This window comes from Ambystoma mexicanum, chromosome 3q (assembly GCF_040938575.1).
Source record: "Ambystoma mexicanum isolate Mex_15411 chromosome 3q, UKY_AmexF1_1, whole genome shotgun sequence".
Taxonomy (NCBI): domain Eukaryota; kingdom Metazoa; phylum Chordata; class Amphibia; order Caudata; family Ambystomatidae; genus Ambystoma; species Ambystoma mexicanum.
The window spans coordinates 1301031569-1301044706 of NC_090926.1; the positions used below are offsets into that span (position 1 = coordinate 1301031569).

The following is a 13138-nucleotide window of genomic DNA, read 5'->3' on the forward strand; positions in this document are numbered from 1 at the left end:
ATGTATTTTGTATACGACGATGTAAGACGCATTCATTGAGTGTTCATTCCTGAGGGTTATCAGATGCAATTGAACCTGAATATTAAGTGTGCACAGTTGTGTATTGATGTGTTATATACGGTAAATGTCTTTTAATACACACCAAGGGTTAATGGATGGTGTGAGCATTGGACTATCAATAGAATGTAATGTGACATTGGTAAACCTCTCCTGTGTTGGCAATTGAGAGCAGCCGCCTACTGCAGGGGTTCTTGCCTGCTCTCTTTACTGTTGCACACTGCTGATACTTTTCCCTAACCCTACTCATACCACAGCCCCTGTTTGGAGGGACAGGGTTTAGATACTTCCCTGGTGGTGGAGGGAAGGCTTGGGAAGTAGGGTTGATAAACTGCATGTCAAGTGAGCAGGCCTTTCTTCGTTATGATCTGTTGTGTGAGCTGTACTTGACTACCCTGTGCCCTCCTAAATGGAATGTGTGGCTACCGCTGTGAGTCAGCGATAGCCTGATGGGAGCCCCTGCTGAGCCATGCAGGTATCCCCCTGAGCCCTCATGAGGGGACTGGCGGAAAACCAGCCTAACACCACCCAGTGTGTGGAAGGGCGGCTGCTGCAGCAAGCAAGAAAGAGCTCCATACAGCAAGTGTGTAATGTTAAGGAAATACAGAGAATTGAGTTTTAAATGTGCATCCTTTACTGTTATAAGTTTCAGTCACCATGTAGAAGTATATGCAGGCACCCCACTGCTGTGCACAGTCTGCACATTCCGTGTAGCAGTGCAAAAGCTCATTGTATTTGTATACAGGCAACTTAAGGTACACAGTGAATACAAGGTGTAGAAAATGCGGTACATTCAGTGTAACATCCAGAATGCGGCACCTTACTGTGCACACTCCTATAAAATGAAGACAATGGAGATTACCTTTACATCCAGTGTATATACTGCCGCATATAAAAGATCAAATATACAAGTCTAACTTTTAGTGTCCATTCCCAATAAACTATAAAAGGCATCCAGTTAGTGTGCAGGCTCCTGCACATGTGAGGGCCGCTGACCTGGGCCTTTGAGGGAACATTGAGAGGGCCGGGAAGCCCGATGCACACGCTGCTATATGTATAGCACAGGCAGAGGTTCCTGTGAAGGCTCCACCCGCACAATAGACATTTCAATCCCAGCAGTGCCGACTCAGCCCTTTCTGCTTTCAAGGTTGATTCATTGAATATCATTAAAATTAAGCAACAATAGCACCTAGAAGCCGCAGAGATAGGACTGGAATTGCTGCTATTGGAGCATGCGAGGAACTGTTCTTCCCTTTGAAGTCCAGGCCCATTGCAGGACCTCCAGAATCAGTGGAAACATTTTGGGAGGGGCAAGAGTTTCACGAGTCCCAGAAACCTTCAGAATGACCAGAGCAGCAACGTGTAATGTTCCCATGTTCATAGCAGTGAGACCCAGCAGGCTCACAGGAATACTAGAGTGGGCCCAGAGAGACCCAGCAGGCTCACAGGAATACCAGAGTGGGCCCAGAGAGACCCAGCAGGCTCACAGGAATACCAGAGTGGGCCCAGAGAGACCCAGCAGGCTCACAGGAACACTAGAGTGGGCCCAGAGAGACCCAGCAGGCTCACAGGAACACTAGAGTGGGCCCAGAGAGACCCAGCAGGCTCACAGGAATACCAGAGTGGGCCCAGAGAGACCCATCAGGCTCACAGGAATACTAGAGTGGACGCAGAGAGACCCAGCAGGCTCACAGGAACACTAGAGTGGGCCCAGAGAGACCCAGCAGGCTCACAGGAATACCAGAGTGGGCCCAGAGAGACCCGGCGGGCTCACAGGATTACTAGAGTGGACCCAGAGAGATCCAGCAGGCTCACAGGAATACTAGAGTGGGCCCAGAGAGACCCAGCAGGCTCACAGGATGACTAGAGTGGGCCCAGAGAGACCCAGCAGACTCACAGGAATACCAGAGTGGGCCCAGAGAGATCCAGCAGACTTACAGGAATACTAGAGTGGGCCATAAGAGACCCAGCAGGCTCACAGGAATACCAGACTGGACCCAGAGAGATCCAGCAGGCTCACAGGAACACTAGACAGGAATACTAGACTGTACCCAGAGAGACCCAGCAGGCTCACAGGAATACTAGACTGGACCCAGAGAGATCGAGCAGGCTCACAGGAATACTAGAGTGGGCCCAGAGAGACCCAGCAGACTCACAGGAATACTAGACTGTACCCAGAGAGACCCAGCAGGCTCACAGGAATACTAGAGTGGGCCCAGAGAGACCCAGCAGGCTCACAGGATTACTAGAGTGGGCCCAGAGAGACCCATCAGGCTCACAGGAATACTAGACCCAGCAGGCTCACAGGAATACTAAAGTGGGCCCAGAGAGACCTAGCAGGCTCACAGGAATACTAGAGTGGGCCCAGAGAGACCCAGCAGGCTCACAGGAATACTAGAGTGGGCCTAGAGAGACCCGGCAGGCTCACAGGAATACCAGAGTGGGCCCAGAGAGACCCAGCAGGCTCACAGGATTACTAGAGTGGACCCAGAGAGATCCAGCAGGGCAGGCTCACAGGAATACTAGAGTGGGCCCAGAGAGACCCAGCAGGCTCACAGGATTACCAGAGTGGGCCCAGAGAGACCCAGCAGGCTCACAGGAATACCAGAGTGGGCCCAGAGAGACCCAGCAGGCTCACAGGAACACCAGAGTGGGCCCAGAGAGACCCAGCAGGCTCACAGGAACACTAGAGTGGGCCCAGAGAGACCCAGCAGGCTCACAGGAACACCAGAGTGGGCCCAGAGAGACCCATCAGGCTCACAGGAACACTAGACCCAGCAGGCTCACAGGAATACTAAAGTCGGCCCAGAGAGACCCAGCAGGCTCACAGGAATACTAGAGTGGGCCGAGAGAGACCCAGCAGGCTCACAGGAATACTAGAGTGGGCCCAGAGAGACCCAGCAGACTCACAGGAATACTAGAGTGGGCCTAGAGAGACCCAGCAGGCTCATAGTAATACCAGAGTGGGCCCAGAGAGACCCAGCAGGCTCACAGGATTACTAGAGTGGACCCAGAGAGATCCAGCAGGCTCACAGGCATACTAGAGTGGGCCCAGAGAGACCCAGCAGGCTCACAGGATTACCAGAGTGGGCCCAGAGAGACCCAGCAGGCTCACAGGAATACCAGAGTGGGCCTAGAGAGACCCAGCAGACTCACAGGAATACTAGAGTGGACACAGAGAGACCCAGCAGGCTCACAGGAATACTAGAGTGGGCCCAGAGAGACTGAGCAGGCTCACAGGAACACTAGAGTGGGCCCAGAGAGACCCAGCAGGCTCACAGGAACACTAGAGTGGGCCCAGAGAGACCCAGCAGGCTCACAGGAACACTAGAGTGGACGCAGAGAGACCCAGCAGGCTCACACAAATACTAGAGTGAGCCCAGAGAGACCCAGCAGGCTCACAGGAACACTAGAGTGGGCCCAGAGAGACCCAGCAGGCTCACATGAACACTAGAGTGAGCCCAGAGAGACCCAGCAGGCTCACAGGAATACCAGAGTGGTCCCAGAGAGACCAAGCAGGCTCACAGGATTACTAGAGTGGACCCAGAGAGATCCAGCAGGCTCACAGGAATACTAGAGTGGGCCCAGAGAGACCCAGCAGGCTCACGGGATGACTCGAGTGGGCCCAGAGAGACCCAGCAGACTCACAGGAATACCAGAGTGGGCCCAGAGAGATCCAGCAGACTTACAGGAATACTAGAGTGGGCCCAGAGAGACCCAGCAGGCTCACAGGAATACCACGGTGGACCCAGAGAGATCCAGCAGGCTCACAGGAATACTAGAGTGGGCCATAAGAGACCCAGCAGGCTCACAGGAATACTAGACTGTACCCAGAGAGATCGAGCAGGCTCACATGAACACTAGAGTGGACCCAGAGAGATCGAGCAGGCTCACAGGAATACTAGAGTGGGCCCAGAGAGACCCAGCAGACTCACAGGAATACTAGACTGTACCCAGAGAGACCCAGCAGGCTCACAGGAATACTAGACTGGACCCAGAGAGATCGAGCAGGCTCACAGGAATACTAGAGTGGGCCCAGAGAGACCCAGCAGACTCACAGGAATACTAGACTGTACCCAGAGAGACCCAGCAGGCTCACAGGAATACTAGAGTGGGCACAGAGAGACCCAGTAGGCTCACAGGATTACTAGAGTGGGCCCAGAGAGACCCATTAGGCTCACATGAATACTAGACCCAGCAGGCTCACAGGAATACTAAAGTGGGCCCAGAGAGACCCAGCAGGCTCACAGGAATACTAGAGTGGGCCCAGAGAGACCCAGCAGGCTCACAGGAATACCAGAGTGGGCCCAGAGAGACCCAGCAGACTCACAGGAATACTAGAGTGGGCCTAGAGAGACCCAGCAGGCTCACAGGATTACTAGAGTGGACCCAGAGAGATCCAACAGGCTCACAGGAATACTAGAGTGGGCCTAGAGAGACCCAGCAGGCTCACAGAAATACCAGAGTGGGCCCAGAGAGACCCAGCAGGCTCACAGGATTACTAGAGTGGACCCAGAGAGACCCAGCAGGCTCACAGGAATACTAGAGTGGGCCCAGAGAGACCCAGTAGGCTCACAGGATTACTAGAGTGGGCCCAGAGAGACCCATCAGGCTCACAGGAATACTAGACCCAGCAGGCTCACAGGAATACTAAAGTGGGCCCAGAGAGACCCAGCAGGCTCACAGGAATACTAGAGTGGGCCCAGAGAGACCCAGCAGGCTCACAGGAATACCAGAGTGGGCCCAGAGAGACCCAGCAGACTCACAGGAATACTAGAGTGGGCCTAGAGAGACCCAGCAGGCTCACGGAAATACTAAAGTGGGCCCAGAGAGACCCAGCAGGCTCACAGGAATACTAGAGTGGGCCCAGAGAGACCCAGCAGGCTCACAGGAATACCAGAGTGGGCCCAGAGAGAAATACCAGAGTGGGCCCAGAGAGACCCAGCAGGCTCACAGGATTACTAGAGTGGACCCAGAGAGACCCAGCAGGCTCACAGGAATACTAGAGTGGGCCCAGAGAGACCCAGTAGGCTCACAGGATTACTAGAGTGGGCCCAGAGAGACCCATCAGGCTCACAGGAATACTAGACCCAGCAGGCTCACAGGAATACTAAAGTGGGCACAGAGAGACCCAGCAGGCTCACAGGAATACTAGAGTGGGCCCAGAGAGACCCAGCAGGCTCACAGGAATACCAGAGTGGGCCCAGAGAGACCCAGCAGACTCACAGGAATACTAGAGTGGGCCTAGAGAGACCCAGCAGGCTCACCGAAATACCAGAGTGGGCCCAGAGAGACCCAGCAGGCTCACAGGATTACTAGAGTGGACCCAGAGAGATCCAGCAGGCTCACAGGATTACCAGAGTGGGCCCAGAGAGACCCAGCAGACTCACAGGAATACCAGAGTGGGCCTAGAGAGACCCAGCAGACTCACAGGAATACTAGAGTGGGCCCAGAGAGACCCAGCAGGCTCACAGGAATACTAGAGTGGACCCAGAGAGATCCAGCAGGCTCACAGGAATACTAGAGTGGGCCATGAGAGACCCAGCAGGCTCACAGGAATACTAGAGTGGGCCCAGAGAGACCCAGCAGGCTCACAGGAATACTAGAGTGGACCCAGAGAGATCAAGCAGACTCACAGGAACACTAGAGTGAGCCCAGAGAGACCCAGCAGACTCACAGGAATACTAGACTGGACCCAGAGAGATCCAGCAGGCTCACGGGAATACTAGAGTGGGCCCAGAGAGACGCAGCAGGCTCACAGGAATACTAGAGTGGACCCAGAGAGACCCAGCAGACTCACGGGAATACTAGAGTGGGCCCAGAGAGACCCAGCAGGCTCACGGGAATACTAGAGTGGACCCAGAGAGACCCAGCAGACTCACAGAAATACTAGAGTGGGCCCAGAGAGACCCAGCAGGCTCACGGGAATACTAGAGTGGACCCAGAGAGATCCAGCAGGCTCACAGGAATACTAAAGTGGACCCAGAGAGACCCAGCAGACTCACGGGAATACTAGAGTGGGCCCAGAGAGACCCAGCAGTCTCACAGGAATACTAGAGTGGACCCAGAGAGAGCCAGCAGGCTCACAGGAATACTAGAGTGGGCCCAGAGAGACCCAGCAGGCTCACGGGAATACTAGAGTGTACCCAGATATCTTCTTGACTATGTTGGGGGGAGGGAAGTCCTTGAAGTAGGGTAATACCAAAGAGACCTAGAGAATCAGCAATGTCAGCAAGAACCTCAAAGAAGGGTAATATCATTGGGCCCATAGAACCTAGTGTGTGAAGTGTTCGAGAGACCCTCTAAGTAGAGTAATACCAGAAGGACACCAAGAACCTGCAGTGTGTACAGTGAGTACAGTGTTTGAAAGACCCTCAATGCAGGGTAATACCATAGTGACCAATAGAATCTACACTGTGTGCAGTGTTTGAGAGACCCTCAAAGTAGGGTAACACCATTAGAACCCAGAGAAGCTGTAGTGTGTGAGAGTCCCTGAAAGATGAGTAATTCCACTGGTTCCCAGGAAACCCACAATGACATCGAGACCATATAAGCAGGGCAATATCAAAGGGGACATAGGTTTTCTGAGAGATCTAGACAAAGGGTAATAGAATTGTTTGAGAGGCCCTTAAGTAGGATAATGCCTTTCTTTTTCATAGAGGGATCTGCAGCGATTGAGAGACCTTGCAGGGTTATTACTATTCGAGACCCAGAGACCACAGCCCTGTTTGAGAGATGCTCAAGCAGGGTTATTACCATTCAAGACCCAGAGAGGCAGCAGTGTTTGGGAGATGCTCAAGCAGGGTTATTACCATTCAAGACCCAGAGAGGCAGCAGTGTTTGGGAGATGCTCAAGCAGGGTTATTACCATTCAAGACCCAGAGAGGCAGCAGTGTTTGGGAGATGCTCAAGCAGGGTCATTACCATTCAAGACCCAGAGAGGCAGCAGTGTTTGCGAGATGCTCAAGCAGGGTCATTAACATTCAAGACCCAGAGAGGCAGCAGTGTTTGCGAGATGCTCAAGAAGGGTTATTAGCATTCAAGACCCAGAGAGGCAGCAGTGTTTGGGAGATGCTCAAGCAGGGTTATTATCATTCAAGACCCAGAGAGGCAGCAGTGTTTGCGAGATGCTCAAGCAGGATCATTACCATTCAAGACCCAGAGAGGCAGCAGTGTTTGCGAGATGCTCAAGCAGGGTCATTACCATTCAAGACCCAGAGAGGCAGCAGTGTTTGCGAGATGCTCAAGCAGGGTCATTACCATTCAAGACCCAGAGAGGCAGCAGTGTTTGGGAGATGCTCAAGCAGGGTCATTACCATTCAAGACCCAGAGAGGCAGCAGTGTTTGGGAGATGCTCAAGCAGGGTCATTACCATTCAAGACCCAGAGAGGCAGCAGTGTTGGGGAGATGCTCAAGCAAGGTTTTTACCATTCAAGACCCAGAGAGGCAGCAGTGTTTGGGAGATGCTCAAGAAGGGTCATTACCATTCAAGATCCAGAGAGGAAGCAGTGTTTGGGAGATGCTCAAGCAGGGTCATTACCCTTCAAGACCCAGAGAGGCAGCAGTGGTTATTACCCTTCAAGACCCAGAGAGGCAGCAGTGTTTGGGAGATGCGCCTTCAAGACCCAGAGAGGCAGCAGTGTTTGGGAGATGCTCAAGCAGGGTTATTACCATTCAAGCAATTCAAGACCCAGAGATGCTCAAGCAGGGTCATTACCATTTGAGACCCAGAGAGGTAGCAGAGTTTGGGAGATGCTCAAGCAGGGTTATTACCATTCCAGACCTTGAGAGGCAGCAGTGTTTGGGAGATGCTCAAGAAGGGTTATTACCATTCAATACCCAGAGAGGCAGCAGTGTTTGTGAGATGCTCAAGAAGGGTCATTACCATTCAAGACCCAGAGAGGCAGCAGTGTTTGGGAGATACTCAAGCAGGGTCATTACCATTCAAGACCCAGAGAGGCAGCAGTGTTTGGGAAATGCTCAAGCAGGGTTATTACCATTCAAGACCCAGAGAGGCAGCAGTGTTTGGGAGATGCTCAAGCAGGGTTATTACCAATCAAGACCCAGAGAGGCAGCAGTGTTTGCGAGATGCTCAAGAAGGGTCATTACCATTCAAGACCCAGAGAGGCAGCAGTGTTTGGGAGATGCTCAAGCAGGGTTATTACCATTCAAGACCCAGAAAGGCAGCAATTTTTGGGAGATGCTCAAGCAGAGTTATTACCATTCAAGATCCAGAGAGGCAGCAGTGTTTGGGAGATGCTCAAGCAGGATTATTACCATTCAAGACCCAGAGAGGCAGCAGTGTTTGGGAGATGCTCAAGCAGGGTTATTACCATTCAAGCCATTCAAGACCCAGAGAGCCAGCAGTGTTTGGGAGATGCTCAAGCAGGGTTATTACCATTTGAGACCCAGAGAGGCAGCGGAGTTTGGGAGATGCTCAAGCAGGGTTATTACCATTCAAGACCCAGACAGCGCAGCAGTGTTTGGGAGATACTCAAGCAGGGTTATTACCATTTGAGACCCAGACAGTGCAGCAGTGTTTGAGAGACACTCAATCATCAAAGTAAGACTATAAAGACAGGACTTCTGAGAAGCTCGGACTCAGGGTAACACTAAGGGAGAGCTGCAGTGTTCGAGAGACCCACAAACAGGGTTATTACCATTGGGGTCCTAGACAGCGCTGCAGTATCTGAGAGACCACCAATCATCAGACTAAGACTATAAAGACATAGGACTTCTGAAAAGCCCAGACTCAGGATAACAGACACGCAAGACTCTGCTTTCCGAATTTCTGGGATCTTCTAGTCTGGTCTCCAGATTGTTGCCGGGTGATGCTCTTGATTTGAAGAATTCTAGATTTTCTGAGAAATACCTATCTTCTGGGAGATCTGAAATGTCTCTGGGTAATGCCGTCGGGATCTGTAAAGTTTGAGGTATCCTGCAAACACTGGTACATCCACTGGTGAACTAACACGTCCATAGGCCACTTTAAATCCATTCATGGCAGGTTCCTCTGGAAAGAGCCGGCTGGGATCTCTGGCCTCCTCTGGAAAGAAAGGTCTTGGGCACTGTTATTTATCCTCTAGAAAGAGCCGGGTAGGGCTCTGGTTTCCTCTGGAGAGAACAGTCATAGGCACTGTTGTCCTATGGAGAAAGCAGGGTAGGGCTCCAGCTTCCTCTGGAGAGAGCAGGGTAGGGCTCAAGCTTCTTATGGAGCACATTTTAGGGTCTCTACCTTCTTCTGGAGGGATCAGTCTACATGTTCAGCTTCCTCTGGAGAAAGAAGGCTAGCGCTCCGGTTTCTTCTCCGGCTCCAGCTTCTGGGACAAGACATTCAGGATCTGGTTGAATTTCTTGTACCTCTCGGCTTGTGCGACTTCAGCTCCTTTACTGCCCCAGAAGAGCCGAAGTGCAAACTCACTGTGGAATGCCTCCAGCAGCTCCGGGCAATGCTGGAAACCTGGGGGAAAGGGGATAAGGTAGTCAGTCAGTGCTGTGAACACACCAGAGAAAATATAAATAACTTAATAATACTCCATGCGGCATTCCTCAGGCTTCTAAGTCTAAGTGCTGTAATTACAGGTTTTGTTATTAGCCCGTTTCATGGTACTTGAGCGGGCAGAGCAAGGTGGATATACATGAAAGACTTTGTAAGGCACAGGAGGATGGTGAACACACAGGTATTCATAGAAAGGGTTGGCATGTTTAGTAATGTATGTCAAGCAATCATTGCCAAAGGCAATCGTTTTGCTGTTTGCAATTGTTAATTGCATTTTCCATGTTTAGGGAAGAATGCAGTAAATTCGACGTAGCCAGTAATTCCAAACATGACTGTAAGTTATTGCTTGCAGAAAAAAATGAGTAATAGATAGAGTAGAAAGACTTATCTTCACTAGTTTACAGAAGTATTTTTTCTATAGGTATTACGAATATTACCTGTTAGCAAATACTATGTTTGCAAATGTTACAGTAAGCATGGTGATTTTAATGATGAGCTATTGTGGCAGAAGTAGGGGTGAGCTGAGGTGGAAAGGGATGAGCTAGGGTGGGAGGTAGTAGGCAGAGGTGAGCTAGGGTGGGGGGTAGTAGGCAGGGATGGGCATGGTAGCTATGGATAAGCTAGGATCAGTGGGGTAGGCAGAGGTGAGCTAGGGTGGGGGGTAGTAGGCAGGGATGGGCATGGTAGGTATGGATGAGCTAGGATTAGTGGGGGTAGGCAGAGGTGAGCTAGGCTGGGAGGTGGTAGGTAGGGATGGCCATGGTAGCTATGGATGAGATAGGATTAGTGGGGGTAGGCAGAGGCGAGCTAGGGTGCGGGGTAGTAGGCAGGGATGGCCATGGTAGCTATGGATGAGCTAGGATTAGTGGGGGTAGGCAGAGGTGAGCTAGGTTGGGAGGTGGTAGGTAGGGATGGCCATGGTAGCTATGGATGAGCTAGGATTAGTGGGGGTAGGCAGAGGTGAGCTAGGTTGGGAGGTGGTAGGTAGGGATGGCCATGGTAGCTATGGATGAGCTAGGATTAGTGGGGGTAGGCAGAGACGAGCTAGGGGGGGGCAGTAGGCAGGGATGGCCATGGTAGCTATGGATGAGCTAGGATTAGTGGGGGTAGGCAGAGGTGAGCTAGGTTGGGAGGTGGTAGGTAGGGATGGCCATGGTAGCTATGGATGAGCTAGGATTAGTGGGGGTAGGCAGAGGTGAGCTAGGTTGGGAGGTGGTAGGTAGGGATGGCCATGGTAGCTATGGATGAGCTAGGATTAGTGGGGGTAGGCAGAGGTGAGCTAGGTTGGGAGGTGGTAGGTAGGGATGGCCATGGTAGCTATGGATGAGCTAGGATTAGTGGGGGTAGGCAGAGGTGAGCTAGGTTGGGAGGTGGTAGGAAGGGATGGGCATGGTAGCTATGGATGAGCTAGGATTAGTGGGGGTAGGCAGAGGTGAGCTAGGTTGGGAGGTGGTAGGTAGGGATGGCCATGGTAGCTATGGATGAGCTAGGATTAGTGGGGGTAGGCAGAGGCGAGCTAGGGTGGGGGGTAGTAGGCAGGGATGGCCATGGTAGCTATGGATAAGCTAGGATTAGTGGGGGTAGGCAGAGGTGAGCTAGGTTGGGAGGTGGTAGGTAGGGATGGCCATGGTAGCTATGGATGAGCTAGGATTAGTGGGGGTAGGCAGAGGTGAGCTAGGTTGGGAGGTGGTAGGTAGGGATGGCCATGGTAGCTATGGATGAGCTAGGATTAGTGGGGGTAGGCAGAGGTGAGCTAGGTTGGGAGGTGGTAGGTAGGGATGGCCATGGTAGCTATGGATGAGCTAGGATTAGTGGGGGTAGGCAGAGGTGAGCAAGTTCGAGAGGTGTTAGGTAGGGATGGCCATGGTAGCTATGGATGAGCTAGGATTAGTGGGGGTAGGCAGAGGTGAGCTAGGTTAGGAGGTGGTAGGAAGGGATGGGCATGGTAGCTATGGATGAGCTAGGATTAGTGGGGGTAGGCAGAGGTGAGCTAGGTTGGGAGGTGGTAGGAAGGGATGGGCATGGTAGCTATGGATGAGCTAGGATTAGTGGGGGTAGGCAGAGGTGAGCTAGGTTGGGAGGTGGTAGGAAGGGATGGGCATGGTAGCTATGGATGAGCTAGGATCAGTGGGGAAGGCAGAGGTGAGCTAGGGTGTGGGTAGTAGGCAGGGATGGGCATGGTAGCTATGGATGAGCTAGGATCAGTGGGATAGGCAGAGGTGAGCGAGGGTGGGAGGTAGTAGGCAGGGATGGGCATGGTAGGTATGGATTAGCTAGGATCAGTGGGATAGGCAGAGGTGAGCTAGGGTGGGGGGTAGTAGGCAGGGATGGGCATGGTAGGTATGGATTAGCTAGGATCAGTGGGATAGGCAGAGGTGAGCTAGGGTGGGGGGTAGTAGGCAGGGATGGGCATGGTAGCTATGGATGAGCTAGGATCAGTGGGGGTAGGCAGTGGTGAGCTAGGTTGGGAGGTGGTAGGAAGGGATGGGCATGGTAGCTATGGATGAGCTAGGATTAGGGGGATAGGCAGAGGTGAACTAGGTTGGGAGGTGGTAGGAAGGGATCGGCATGGTAGCTATGGATGAGCTAGGATTAGTGGGGGTAGGCAGAGGTGAGCTAGGTTTGGAGGTGGTAGGAAGGGATGGGCATGGTAGCTATGGATGAGCTAGGATCAGTGGGATAGGCAGAGGTGAGCTAGGGTGGGAGGTAGTAGGCAGGGATGGGCATGGTAGGTATGGATTAGCTAGGATCAGTGGGATAGGCAGAGGTGAGCTAGGGTGGGGGGTAGTAGGCAGGGATGGGCATGGTAGCTATGGATGAGCTAGGATTAGTGGGGGTAGGCAGAGGTGAGCTAGGTTGGGAGGTGGTAGGAAGGGATGGGCATGGTAGCTATGGATGAGCTAGGATCAGTGGGGAAGGCAGAGGTGAACTAGGGCGTGGGTAGTAGGCAGGGATGGGCATGGTAGCTATGGATGAGCTAGGATCAGGGGGATAGGCAGAGGTGAGCTAGGGTGGGGGGTAGTAGGCAGGGATGGGCATGGTAGCTATGGATGAGCTAGGATCAGTGGGGGTAGGCAGAGGTGAGCTAGGTTGGGAGGTGGTAGGAGGGATGGGCATGGTAGCTATGGATGAGCTAGGATCAGTGGGATAGGCAGAGGTGAGCTAGGTTGGGAGGTGGTAGGAAGGGATGGGCATGGTAGCTATGGATGAGCTAGGATCAGTGGGATAGGCAGAGGTGAGCTAGGGTGGGGGGTAGTAGGCAGGGATGGGCATGGTAGCTATGGATGAGCTAGGATCAGTGGGGGTAGGCAGAGGTGAGCTAGGTTGGGAGGTGGTAGGAAGGGATGGGCATGGTAGGTATGGATGAGCTAGGATTAGTGGGGGTAGGCAGAGGTGAGCTAGGTTGGGAGGTGGTAGGGAGGGATGGGCATGGTAGGTATGGATGAGCTAGGATTAGTGGGGGTAGGCAGAGGTGAGCTAGGGTGGGAGGTAGTAGGCAGGGATGGGCATGGTAGGTATGGATGAGCTAGGATTAGTGGGGGTAGGCAGAGGTGAGCTAGGTTGGGAGGTGGTAGGTAGGGA

At 52.7% G+C, this 13138-nt stretch overlaps 1 protein-coding gene across 3 annotated transcripts in view; it reads right to left on the reverse strand.

Annotated features, from left to right (window-relative positions):
• Positions 1-668: 668 nt before the first annotated feature.
• The window catches only part of LOC138447910 (breast cancer anti-estrogen resistance protein 3 homolog), a 350104-nt gene continuing 337634 nt past the window's right edge, over positions 669-13138 (reverse strand). For all 3 annotated transcript variants that reach the window (XM_069604426.1, XM_069604428.1, XM_069604427.1), the window contains exon 10: positions 669-9517. In XM_069604426.1, the coding sequence (XP_069460527.1) occupies positions 9345-9517 (173 nt within the window). In that variant the 3' untranslated portion in view covers positions 669-9344. The remainder of the gene's footprint in view (positions 9518-13138) is intronic.